The 14171-nt window shown below is 35.1% G+C and overlaps 1 protein-coding gene across 1 annotated transcript; it reads right to left on the bottom strand.

Annotated features, from left to right (window-relative positions):
• Nucleotides 1-4666: 4666 nt before the first annotated feature.
• LOC107854133 (dof zinc finger protein DOF3.4-like) lies at nucleotides 4667-5782 on the bottom strand. Its single transcript, XM_016699125.2, has one exon. The coding sequence runs from the start codon at nucleotides 5536-5538 to the stop codon at nucleotides 4894-4896; it is 645 nt and encodes a 214-aa protein (XP_016554611.2). The 5' UTR covers nucleotides 5539-5782; the 3' UTR covers nucleotides 4667-4893.
• Nucleotides 5783-14171: the final 8389 nt, after the last annotated feature.

A 14171-nucleotide genomic window follows, 5' to 3' on the forward strand; every position in this document is an offset into this window, starting at 1 on the left:
CATCAAAAGAAAGATTTTCTTTTGATGAGATTCCTGTTGAGATTCTTGATTTCAGTGTCCGAAGACTAAGGAACAAAGAAGTTCCCTTGGTCAAGGTGTTATGGCGAAACCAATCTGTTGAGGGTGCAACTTGGGAAGCTGAGGCGGATATGCGATACAAGTACCCAGACCTATTTTCTGTGAACTCCGATCAAGTCAAAGGTAATGTTCTTTCCTAAATCATGCACTTTTGATAAAAGTTGCAGTAGTTCATCTGTCATTTATTATGTGTTCAGCTGTAGTTTGTTGAATTTATGCATTCTATATTGCATTCGGAGTGAGAAACGATGTGGTGATGAGTCTAATGAATGGTTTCAGTTGTATGCTCTATTCTTTATCTAATCTTGGCATGTCTAGCGTCATTCAAGGATGAATGTTTCCAGGGGAGATGATGTAATACCCCAGAAAATTTTTCATTGAAATTTTATGCGTAAACGTGTTTAGTTCTATCTTCTAGAATGAATTATAAATTTTCCATGAGGAATGTCTTAGATTATGACCCACTATTCCGTAGATTATCGAATAAGCTTTCCAACGATATGTGGATCATCCAAAACGAACACCTGAGCGACTAGTTATGAACATTCTGATCGAATCGTGAATAGTAGTGCACAGTAAAACGTGCAGGAAAAAGTACTGAGGCCTGGCGTATTTTTGCTCCAACTTTAAATTATCATAACTCCTTGTACATAATGATCTGGGTGATCTACTATATATCAACAGAAAGCTCTGTGAGTCCTCTTTCCAATGAAATTGGTTTCATCCAATTTGTCAATCGGAGCAAAAAGTTATGGTCAATATACTTCAGCCTATCAAAAGAGACTTTTTGGGTCAACTTTAAATGATCATAACTCCTCATACACAATGATCTGGGTGAGATACTATATATCAACAGAAATATATGAGAGTCCTCTTTCCAATGAAATTGGTTTCATCCAATTTGGATATCGGAGTAAAACGTTATGGTTGATCTACTTCAGACTATCAAAACAGTCCACCAAAGGACAGATTCGAGAATTATTTGATTTTTAGGGGCATTTTGGTCATTCCCCCTCACCTAAAATCCATCCAAACCCTATATTAAAGCCTATTAGAAGCATTATATGTTATATTTCATCAAATTCCCTAAAAAAAACCCTAAGCTCCTATATCCAACTTCAAGAACCTCTTAAGTTCACCATTAATTCTGCAAATTTATTCAAGATTCCAAGTTTCTAGTTCAAGAACTCCAAGAACCATCTTTCAAAGGAACAATTAACATCTCAAAAATGAGTATCGATCTAAAGTTCATCATTCAAGGTATGTGGGGTTTTTCAACAAGAACTCTCTTTCGTTCTTGTGCCCAAAAGTAATTTTCTTTACAAATGCATGATTTTTATTTGATTTTTTTACGAATTTGAAGCATGAACCCATATCTTATGATGATTATTATGAAATCTTGATGTTTATGATTTTAAAAGATGAATTTACATGTGTGGAGATATAAAGCATGAATCTTGAATGATATTTGGGTCGTGAATCCCCATTGGAAATTGTATTTTTTTAAGAAAGTGTGCGTTATAAGCACGTCGATGTTGAATATTTGAGATATTTTGGATGATTTGACCTTTTGTTCTTAATGGAGTTGTTTTGAACTCGAGTGTGAAAGAAATCCACAACGTGATTGATTTTGATAGATGGGAAGCATGATGGCTCCCGATGTATGTTTATATATTACTGAAATTGTTTTATTATAGATTGTCTTTGAAATGATCTGAGCTAAGTTAGGGAGAAATCTTTAGCAGCGAGTGAGAAGTATAAAGCGACCTTACTTCCCTAGAACTACGTGCCCCCGTAGAAGTGAGCCTGAGGCTGATTTATATAGTGATCACTAGTTTGTGTGAATTTGATATCGATAGTCCTACTCCGATGGAAAGGATAGGACGACTCTCCCTAACGTGGGTTGTACATTGGACTCCATGTAGCTCACATGGTTTATGTCGGTTATAGGATCTCCTAGTGTGTATGTGTTTCCTTGTGTCTATGGTGAATGGTGAAGTAATTTGAAAGTGGAATTGTGAAAGTTATTCTTTCGAAAGATTTAAATGATATTTACATTATGAGAATTGATATTCTTGATGAACTGAAAGTGATTGATAAATTATATGATGACTCACATGTGTTACTGCACTAATTTCATCCGCTTATGATTATGATAATTTTCTTCGGGTTATGTGAGTCTTTCATACATTCTGCATATTTCTTATAAATATTTATGATGATGATGTTTATACAACTGCATACACCCCCATATACTCGGTTCCTTTCCATGCTACTGACCCACATTTTCGGATGTGGGCTGTATTTTCTTAGAATGTAGGTTCAGGTGCTCAGTTCCAGGTTCGACAGTGATTCTTTGGGCACGCTGTTCTATATCCTCTGTTGTGGTGAGTCCTCATGTTCCGAGGATATGATGTCTGATGTTGGTTTCACGGAATTTTTTACATTTGATAACTGATCATGAGTCAGTTGGGGCATGTCTTAATGGCTCGCTGTTTTATTGATTTTCTTAGAGGCTTGTCAGACTAGTATAGATGTTGGGAGTTGACTAATAAGTTGTATTTTGTTATCTTTCTGAAATTCTTTTATTCTTGGATGATGATTACTCTGTTGATATTTGAGGGTTATTTATGGAAACCCTATTGATTTGTGTTGAACTAAATGAAACTGGCTCAAAGAGTTAGCTTGGTAACATTTGTAGCCTCAAGCACCGTGTGATGCTCCGGGACCCGTTTTTTGGGGTGTTACAATTATAGAAGGATCAAACAGTATAGTTTTTTGACAAATTTTATACAAAACTGAATCAAGTAAAAAAAAATGCCTGAGTGTGGGATATTACACTGAAAACATAGGGGTTTTATACATGAAATTTACAATGATGAAAATCAGGTGATTAAGATACCGAATACTCCGTGGATTATGAAAAACTAGTTCTCAGTAAAACACCAAACTTGCATTGCAGGTTTTTATTTGTATGCAAAATCAGTGATGTTTATTTGTGATTATCTATTGCAAATCAGTGATGTTTATATGGGGATGTTAATAATGTTTTTTTTTAGAATTGAAGAACGTAGTTGAAGAAAATTTTTTTCCTGAATGTAACTCAACAAAGAAGACAAATTTATTGTGAAGTTTAAGAATTTTTTTAAATTTAAATTTCAGTTAATATATTTAATCATACAGAACTTAATGATAGGTAATTAATGATGTTAATTAAGGAATATAAAGACAATATCTAATTTCTCTTTCCTTAAATATAGGCTTATTGAATTTATCATACATTGCAATAAGGTATGAGGAACGACCTAGTGTATAAGTATTTTATAAAATCTGGGAGAGAGAAAGGTTGAAGGAATTTTATGTAATTACTTTTAATGGGAAGGGATTTATGTGGTTTATACTAATATTTACACAGTCAAGTCAATTAGTAAGTACTCCCTTCATTTAAAAACGAATAACCTACTTTGACTTGACACAAAGTTTAAGAAAATAAAGAAGATTTTTCAATTTTATGGTCTTAAATTAAAGTTGTGCGAAATATACCAAAATGCTCTTTAATCTTGTGGTCCTAACTACGTCATGTGGAAAGTTGAAAGTAAAGTATTGTTCAAAAATAAAAGGGGTTATTTTTTTTGAAATACACTAAAATGAAAGGTAGATTATTCGTTTTGAAACGGAGGAAGTAATACTTAGCTTATTATAGTCGGTAAATGTCCAGATGAGCATTATGTGATACTTTGATAAAAATAAGAATTGATATTTTAGCTATCACCTATGTATTGAAAAATAGAGTTCTTCGGACACCAAACAAAACAAGAAGTAATTACGGAGAACAAATTTCAATCATATTTTCAACTATATTTTTAACACGTCTGTTGCTGTATCTTTAAAAATAAAAATAAAATATTACTTTTAAATCAATTTTTAATCATAATATTTTAAACCTTATTTTTAACTATGCCAAATAGCAGTTATGAAGATTATATCAAGAACGAAGTTCATGCACGTGATATGAAGAGAAGACGGATCAAGTGAAGAAAATTAAGCCAAAAAGGGGAGATTTGTTAGGGTTTTTGCTCTGATTTTCTTACTATATTTAAGTTTTATTTTTTCTTAGAAGGAAAATAAAAGTTACCATAATTACTTTTACTTTTCCTGAAAGAAAAAATATAATTCTTTTCCATATTTGGCTAACCTCTTTCTTGGAGAAAATTTTTTGGATATCTATAAATAGAAGACTCTCTTTTCATACCATAACATAATAGCATTCATAATGTAGTCGTTAAAAGAGTCTGGTCTAGGGGAGATTCCTCCCATAGGTTTATGCTTTTTCATAGGTTTTTTTTTTTTTTTAATATTGTTCTTAATAAGTAGGTTGTTTGACCGAATCATATTAATAATGCCTTTTTAATATATGTTTTATTTATCATCTGAATTATCACCATTAGTTTGCAACTAATAGCTTTCGCATCACGCACTCTCGATTTCCAACCCGACAAACTTTATGCAATCTCTTAGTAAAATAATCAAATATTTTTTAAAACTTCAATAACATTTGAAAAACAATTGGACATATCCTAGCGAAAGCATTCATCACTGCCACCTGCAAATCTTTGATGTAGAAAAAGATGACAAGATGTGCCAACATTAAAAACCTCAGTACGTAGCTAGCTTAAATAAGTTACAAAAACAATTAGTCCTTTGTTATATAAAACTAACGCCTACTCAAATCATAATTTCATGAGTAGCAATGCCAATGAAAATATGTCTGGAAAATTAGTTAAATTAAACTCCGCTTCCAACAAACCCTCCCTCTCAGCCTGAAAACTGCCACATGCTAGCTCCGACACCACTGTCATAATTACGAATAAACGAATCAGGAGCTCCAGGAAATGGCCAAACAGCAGCTCTTCCAATACTAAAGCTCACATCCTCAATCCCACCAAGTGCTAAAACCCCTGTTGGTCCATGAGAACTCAACAAAGAAGTGAAATTATTGCCACTCATATTGAGACACGGCTTCACATCGCTACCATAAAGCAATTGATTAGCTGTAGGAAGAGGAACCAAAAACGGGGAATTACCGTGAGGAGAAACGGCAGTGGAGGAGGAAAAGGGGGTACTGGTATATATGCGACAGCGTTTGGCATTCTTGCGGCTACCGCCACCAATAGGGATGTCACGTAAGGTGCCACCATGGGTCCAGTAACGGCGGCAAGACTTGCAGAAGTGACGGGGCTGAGACAAGTTGTAGTTGTTGTAGTAGCAAAACTTTGTGTTGGTTGAGTCACAACGTGGGCAAGGAAGTTGCTGATCGGGTTCTTGTGCTGGTGGTAGCACACCACCTGCGGTTTGTTGTTTGGTCACTCTTTTTTCACTCGCTTCCAAAGTCATTTTTGCAAAAATAGAGAGCAAATACGCTAAAGGAATTAATAGGTTTGTGGGCATAATGGCAAACATGGAATTAATGACGTTTTATTTATAGAGAGGAGAAATCGATATTGTGAAATAGGGTTTGTTTGTTCTGAAGCTAACATGCAGCTTTTGCAGGGGTATTTGCCCAAGGTATGGAATCATATTCAGACAAATAGAAAAAATAGTGACTTTATTAGGGACGGCTCCTAATTGGGGCTCTTGTTAGTGTACATACAGATAGATACATTATAAAACTAAAGCTGCGTCATTGTAGTATTACATGGTTATATCTCCCTCCTTTCGTTTTTTCAATTTCTTGTCATGACATTGTGATTCCTTGTTCCCTCTTCTTTTCTTTTGGTCGAATGATCGCTTAGCTTGTCCCACAACTTGGTTAATGAACCCCGGGCGGCTCAAGCATATTTCTCGCCTAAGGCGAAAATCAAATGGAGGCCTTAAAATTTTAAGAAAAAATAACTTTCTTGTAATGAAATCTATTTTTAAAATTATATAATCGATTTTTTCGAATTATTATTTTTTAAATAATAATATAATCAATGCAAAAAAATTTTATTTATATTATTATAAAAAATGAGGCCCCTCAAATTTGAGGCCTAAGGCAGCCGCCTATTTTATTACAAGGTGTTATTTCCACAATATATCCAGGTATGCAGAATCTGTATATTGCAACAACAACTTTAACTCGAGTTCAAGTATGAATAAGAACACAATGAAGTATCAAATACCCTCAACACAAGATCAAAATGACCTTTCCAAGAGGTATATTTATTTTTCAGAAAATAAAGATGAAACAGAAATGATTAAGGCCAAGTCGTTTGAATTCACGGATTTTCCTTAAGGAATAATTCCCCTCAATGTACCCGAGGTTATGGAATCTTCCTCCCAGGATAAAATGGCCTTCAATCCGACTATAGCGGTACCTCAAATAGGCAGATTCTTCGAACACACTCACGGTTTGAATGATCACACTTAGAGTATTTTTAAGACAAGAAGAAGAAGTTTTTTAATCTGAAAATTTATATGCTAAAACCTGTGAATCAAAACAGGTTTTTATAGCCAAATGATGCCTCTTCTGAAAAGAGGCAAAGGTTCATCTAAAAGGTGTTACCTTTTCTGAAAATTCATATCCATTCGGCCAAATAGTGTGACTGTTCTTGAACAGGCATGTCATTTCATGAGTAAGTGTGTCAGTTAGATAAAGTGTTGCAGCAGTTTGTGAATTAGTGCAACTGTTCACGTAAACAGTGCTACTGTTCACGCAAAACAGTGCTACTGTTCACGTAACAGTGCCACTGCTACTGTTCACATAATTCCTGCAGCATTACTATCGAAACACTGTGCAGAAAAATTTCTACTGCGTTTCCCTTTGGAGTACACATAAAGTTTGTCCAAAAAATAAATCTATTTCTTGCCTCACTATCCATGTGAAGTTAGTGTTTTTCAATATAAACACTCTCAAGTTCTCTTCTTCCACCAATGTAGGAGAAAGAGTAAATTTGTCATTTTGAGAGTACACTTTCCATTTTTGGTGTCTCCTTTCCTCCGTCCTTTTACTCTCTATTTTTCCATTCACACCCTTTCATTACTATGAACCCAACAATCCCCTACATGAATGGGGAATGACTATTTTTTCGTAAAACTTTTATGGGCAAGTATGTGATCATCTAGCAAAGACTGATTGCATCTGGATAAGTGGGTTTCCCTTTTAACTTTTCGTATTGAACATGTATCGGATGTACTCGGTCAATCGGTATATTTGATATCTTTGAACCGTCAAGCTTCAATGTACACCTAGACAACACATGTCATACAACCAGCCTTTACCGTTTATGGTTCTTACGGTTTTGTTCTTTTCAGCCATGAACACGTCTTGGTTTTCATGAGAGCTTAGAGAATAGGCCTTTACTAACATTCTCTTTGAAGCGGCTTCCAATTCGCACACACATAGGTGATTTCTAAACGTTCAATCCTGTAAATTAAACTATTTGGTCAAATCTGTCAAATTTAAATAATCATTAAAAGACTTTTTACCTTAAGTCTTATCCTTATTTACTATACATTGTCTACATCATGAGAATGGGTTGAGTAATTGAAAATGTTGAACCTGTCAGACACAACTTTGTTTGATCTCCTTGAACCTAGCTTTTGGGATCTCCAGTCTGCTAGGTAGAGTTACCGCCATGCTGACTTGTCCTAGGCCTTAAACCTATTTCCTTGGATGTCCTTTCTACTCTTTCTCTAGATAGGACATTTGTAAGTGGATCCGACACATTATCATTCGACTTTACATAGTCTACAGTGATAATTCCAATAGAGAGAAGTTCTCTAACGGTATTATATCTTCGTCTTATATGACGAGATTTACGTTTATACATCATGTTCCCTGCCCTACTTATTGCCGCTTGGTTATCACAGTGTATACATACTGGTACTACTGGCTTGGGCCAATACAGAATATCTTCCAAGAAATTTCGGAGCCATTCTACTTCTTCACCGGCTTTATCTAAAGCGATAAATTCAGATTCCATTGTAGAGCGAGCGATAAAGGTCTGTTTGGATAATTTTCAAGAAACTTCTCCTCCACCAATAGTAAATACATATCCACTTGTGGATTTTATTTCATTTGATCCGGTGATCCAATTTGTATCACTATATCCTTCAAGTACCTCAAGATATTTATTATAATGCAAAGCATAATTTTGAGTGTACCGACTCAATTTACTAATAACACATGCTATGTCTGGTCGAGTACAGTTCATTATATTCATTAAACATCCCAATACTCTTGCGTACTCCAATTGCGAGTCACTTTCACCTTCATTCTTTCAAAGTGCAAAGCTCGCATCCAATGGAGTCTTGGCAATACCGAATTCCATATACTTGAACTTGTCAAGTTCCTTTTCGATATAATGAGACTGTGACAATGCCAACCCTTGTGGAGTTTGATTGATTCTTATACCTAAGATCACATCTGCAACTCCAAGGTCCTTCATATCAAACTTGCTCTCGAGCATTCATTTTGTTGTATTTACGTTAGAAATGTCTTTACAGATGATCAACATATCATCTACATATAAACATACAATGACTTGGTGATTTGGAGTGTCTTTAATATAAACACATTTATCATATTCATTTATTTTAAATCCGTTTTCCAACATAGTTTGGTGAAACTTTGCATGCCATTGTTTAGGTGCTTGCATTAGTCCATACAACGACTTAATAAGTCTACACACCTTGTTTTCCTTTCCTGGAACCACAAAACTCTCAGGTTGTTCCATGTATATTTGTTCCTCAAAATCTCCATTTAGGAATGTGGTTTTCACATCCATTTGATGGATTTGAAAATCATATACTGCCGCTAAGGCAGTTAACATTCGAATGGATGTTATCCTTGTTACTGGCGAATATGTATCAAAGTAATCAAGGCCTTCCTTTTGTTTGAAGACTTTTACTACAAGTCTTGCCGTGTATTTTTCAATAGTACCATCCCCCTTTATTTTCCTTTTGAAGATCCATTTAGAACCTAAAGGTTTATTTCTGGGTGGAAGGTCAACCAATTTCCATGTATGATTTCTTAAGATTGAATCTATCTCACTATTGACTGCCTCTTTCCAAAAGGATGAGTTTGACGAAGACATCGCTTCTTTAAATGTTTGAGGGTTATTTTCTAAGAGAAATGTTACAAAATTCGATCCAAATGAAGTTAACGTTCTTTGACATGTACTGTGTCTTGGATTTTCTTCATTATGTACATTCTCACTTGGTTCATCTCGAGGTCGTTTAGATTCTCTACTAAACTGTTCTTATCTAATTTTATACGGGTAAATGTTTTCAAAGAATTTAGCATTGTCTGATTCAATTACCCTATTTTCACTAATATTTGGATGTTTGGATTTATGAACCAAAAATCGACATGCTTTACTACTTTTAACATATGCTATGAACACCCAGTCCACCATTTTTGGTCCTATCTTAACCCTTTTAGGTATAGAAACTTGTACCTTTGCTAGACACCCCCACACTATGAAATATTTCAAGTTAGGTTTCCTTCTTTTCTATTTTTTGTAATTAATTAATTGTCTTACTATGGGGAACTCTGTTGAGTATACGATTGGCCGTAAAGATACCCTCTCCCCATAAGTTTTGCGGTAAACCAAAACTTATAAGTAAGACATTCATCATTTCCTTCAAAGTTCGGTTTTTCCTTTCCAAAATTCCATTAGATTGGGGTGAATACGGGGTCGTAGTTTGATGGATTATTCCTTTCTCTACACATATTTGCACAAAGGGAGATTCATATTCTCTGCCCCTATCACTTCTTACCATTTTGATCTTTTAGTTTAACTGATTTTCAACTTCAGTTTTATATTACCTAAACGCATCTATTGCTTTATTCTTACTATTTAGCAAGTAGACATAACAATATCTAGTGCAATCATCAATAAAAGTTATGAAATACTTTTTCCCACCACGAGATGGTGTTGACTTTATATCACAAATATCAGCGTGTATTAAGTCTAAGGGATTGGATTTCCTTTCAACGGACTTAAAAGGATGCTTTACATACTTTGATTCCACACATGTTTGACACTTCGATTTATAGCACTCGAAGTTTGGCAAAAATTCTAAGTTAATCAGTTGTCGTAACATTTTGTAATTAACATGGCCTAAACGTTCATGCCACAAATCATAAGACTCAAGCAAATAAGATGAATTCGAACTTTTATTCATTTCAACAGTCATTACATTCATCTTATTAAGGCCCTCCTTGAGATAGCCTTTTCCTACATACATTTCTCCTTTGCTAACTACAATTTTTCCAGAAATGGTTACACATTTCAATCTGTTATTATCTAGGAGTGAAACAGAAATTAAGTTCCTACGTGACTCCGAAACATATAGAACATTGTTCAGTGTCAAGATCTTGCCGAAAGTCATCTTTAGGTAAATTTTTCCTGTTCCCTCCACCTTAGCAGTAGCGAGTTAGTTATGTAAAGCATTTCTTCTGCTTGAGCCAGAAAAAATGACGATAACAACTCTTTGTTTGCGCAAACATGGCATGTGGCACCTGAAACCATCCACCATTCGGGTGGATTCCCCACCAAGTTGCATTCCGTGAACATAGCACAAAAATCATCATATTCTTGATTGGACTCAATCATATTCGCTTGGTCCTTTTTCTTGCCTTTCTTTGGGGCTCGACAATCTATGGACTTGTCGCCAATTTTGCCACAATTGAAGCATTTTCCCTTGAACTTTTTCTTGGGTTGATTGCTTCCATGTTCAACTTTCTTTCTTTTCTTCGAGTTGTTTTGGCCATTCTACTATATGTGCTCCATTCATTGTAGAATTTCCCTATGACCTTCTTTCGACAGCTTTATTGTCCTCTTAAATACGAAGTCGGACCATAAGATCTTCAACAGTCATCTCCTTGCGTTTATGCTTTAAGTAGTTTTTGAAGTCTTTTCACAAAGGTGGTAGCTTCTTAACTATCACTGCTACTTGGAAAACATCATTCATAATTAAACCTTCTTCTAGGAGATCATGTATTAGGACTTGAAACTCTTGTACTTGAGAGACAACAGATTTGTTGTCAATCATTTTGAAGTCCAGGAACCGTGCAACAAGTAATTTCTTAATTTTCGCATCTTCCATTTTATATTTCCGTTCAACTTTTCCCCACAGTTCTTTGATGTCTTGGTTCCACTATAGATATTATAGAGGTTGTCTTGGAGACCACTCAGAATATAGTTCCTTCAAAGAAAATCTGAATGTTTCCAAGATTCTACAATAATAAAGCGGTCCTTGTCCAAGGTTCCCTCAGGCACCTCGGGAGTGTCTTCGCTAGTGAACTATTATAGAAATAAAGTGGTGAGGTAAAATAACATCTTTTTTTGTCACCGCTTGAAGTCGATGCCAGAAAATTTTCCAAGCTTCTCCGCCTGTGCCATCATTCGCAGAGCATTTGTGAGACTTGATGTGGCAATATTATTTGCCCCCATAGATGTTTTCTCATCCATCATTTGACTTTCAGTTGTCATTTTTCTGTCACCACAAGATAGAAAACTTAGTATTTTTCAATATACTATATATAACGTTAAGTAACTTTAAACTCTTCTTATTGTTTCTAGTTAACGCTGAAGGTTTTATTACTTTGAATCATCAACCTAGTGTACCTTAACTTGTGATGAAGATTTTATGTCTTCTAATCACTAGTTAAATTCAAGCGGATTAGAAAGCCTAAGCTTTAATCTCCAAAAATAAGCAATACAGATTCTGTAAAGTTATTCCTTAAGATTGTTATTTCCACAATATATTCAGGTATACAGAATCTGTGTATTGCAAAAACAACTTCAACTCGAGTTCAAGTATGAACAAGAATACAATGAAGTATCAAATACCCTCAACACAAGATCAAAATTACCTTTCCAAGAGGTATATTTATTTTTTCAGAAAATAAAGATGAAACAGAAATGATTAAGGCCAAGTCATCGAATTCACGGGTTTTCCTTAAGAAATAATTCCCCTCACTTTACCCGAGGTTATGGAATCTTCCTCCTAGGAAAAATGACCTTCAATCCAACTATAGCGGTACCTAAAATAGACGGATTCTTGGAACACACTCACAGTTTGAATGATCACACTTAGAGTATTTTTAAGAAAAGAAGAAGAAGTGTTTTAATCTGAAAATTTATATGCTAAAACCTGTGAATCAAAGCAGGTTTTTATAGCCAAATGATGCCTCTTCTAAAAAGATACAAAGGTTCATCTAAAAGGTGTTACCTTTTCTGAAAATTCATGTCTATTCGGCCAAACAGTATAACTGTTCTTGAACAGGCATGTCATTTCGTGAATAAGTGTGTCAGTTCGATAAAGTGCAGCAGTTCATGAATCAGTGCAACTGTTCACGTAAAGAGTGCTACTGTTCACGCAAAACAGTGCTACTGTTCACGTAATAGTGCCACTGCTACTGTTCACGTAATTCCTGCAGCATTACTGTCGAAACACTGTGCAGAAAAATTTCTACTGCATTTCCTTCTGGAGTACACATAAAGTTTGTCCAAAAAATAGATCTATTTCTTGCCTCACCACCCATGTGGAGTTAGTATTTTTCAATATAAACACTCTCAAGTTCTCTTCTTCGACCAATGTGGGAGAAAGAGTAAACTTGCCATTTTGAGAGTACACTTTCCATTTTTGGTGTCTCCTTTCCTCTACCCTTTTACTCTCCATTTTTCCATTCACACCTTTCATTACTATGAACCCAAATCCCCCATATGAATGGGGAATGGCTATTTTTTTGTAAAACTTTTACGAATAAATATATGATCATCAAGCATAGATTGATTGCATCTGAATAAGTGGATTTCTTTTTGAAATTTGCGTAGTGAACATGCATCGGATGTACTCGGTCAATCGGTATATTTGATATCTTTGAACCAATGAGCTTTAATGTACACCTAGACAACACATGTGAAAAAACAAGGGTTTTACCATTTATGGTTCTTACATTTTTATTCTTTTCAGCCATGAACACGTCCCGATTTTCATGAGAGCTTAGAGAATAGGCCTTTACTAACATTCTCTTTGAAACGGCTTCCACTTCGCCCACACAGAGGTAATTTCTAAATGTTCAATCCTGTAGATTAAACTATTTCGTCAAATCTTCCAAATTTAAATAATCATTAAAAGTCTTTTTACCTTAAGTCTTATCCTTGTTTACTATACATTGTCTACATTATGAGAATGGGTTGGGTAATTGACAATGTTGAACCTGTCAGACACAATTTTGTTTGATCTCTTTGAACGTAGTTTTTGGGATCTCCAGTCTGCTAGTTAGAGTTACCGTCATGCTGAATTGTCCTAGGCCTTAAACCCATTTCCTTGGATGTCCTTTCTACTCCTTCTCTAGATAGGACTTTTATAAGTAGATCCGACACATTATCCTTCGACTTTACATAGTCTACAGTGATAATTCCAATAGAGAAAAGTTCTCTAATGGTATTATGTCTTCATCTTATATGACGAGATTTAACGTTATACATCATGCTCCCTGCCCTACCTATTGCCGCTTGGCTATCACAGTATATACATACTGGTGCCACTGGCTTGGGCCAATATGGAATATCTTCCAAGAAATTCCAGAGCCATTCTGCTTCTTCACTAGCTTTAACGAAAGCGATAAATTCAGATTCCATTGTAGAGCAAGCGATACAGGTCTGTTTGAATGATTTCCAAGAAACTACTCCTCCACTAGTAGTAAATACATATCCAATTATGGATTTTACTTCATTTGATTCGGTGATCCAATTTGCATCACTATATCCTTCAAGTACCGCATGATATTTATTATAATGCAAAGCATAATTTTGAGAGTATTTAAGATACCCCAAAACTCTTTTCATTGCCATCAAGTGAGTTTTATCGGGATTACTCGTGTACCGACTCAATTTACTAATAGCCCATACTATGTCTGGTCCTGTACAGTTCATTATAAATATTAAACATCCTAATACTCTTTTGTACTCCAATTGCGAGTAACTTTCACCTTTATTCTTTTGAAGGGCAAAGCTCGCATCCAATGGAGTCTTGGCAATACCGAATTCCATATACTTGAACTTGTCAAGTACCTTTTTGATATAATGAGATTGTGA

The sequence above is a fragment of the Capsicum annuum genome, chromosome 2, assembly GCF_002878395.1.
Source record: "Capsicum annuum cultivar UCD-10X-F1 chromosome 2, UCD10Xv1.1, whole genome shotgun sequence".
NCBI lineage: Eukaryota > Viridiplantae > Streptophyta > Magnoliopsida > Solanales > Solanaceae > Capsicum > Capsicum annuum.

What these genes read in the sequence shown, in the direction of transcription:
- LOC107854133 (XM_016699125.2), bottom strand. Translation starts at nt 5,538, where the DNA reads ATGTTTGCCATTATGCCCACAAACCTATTAATTCCTTTAGCGTATTTG.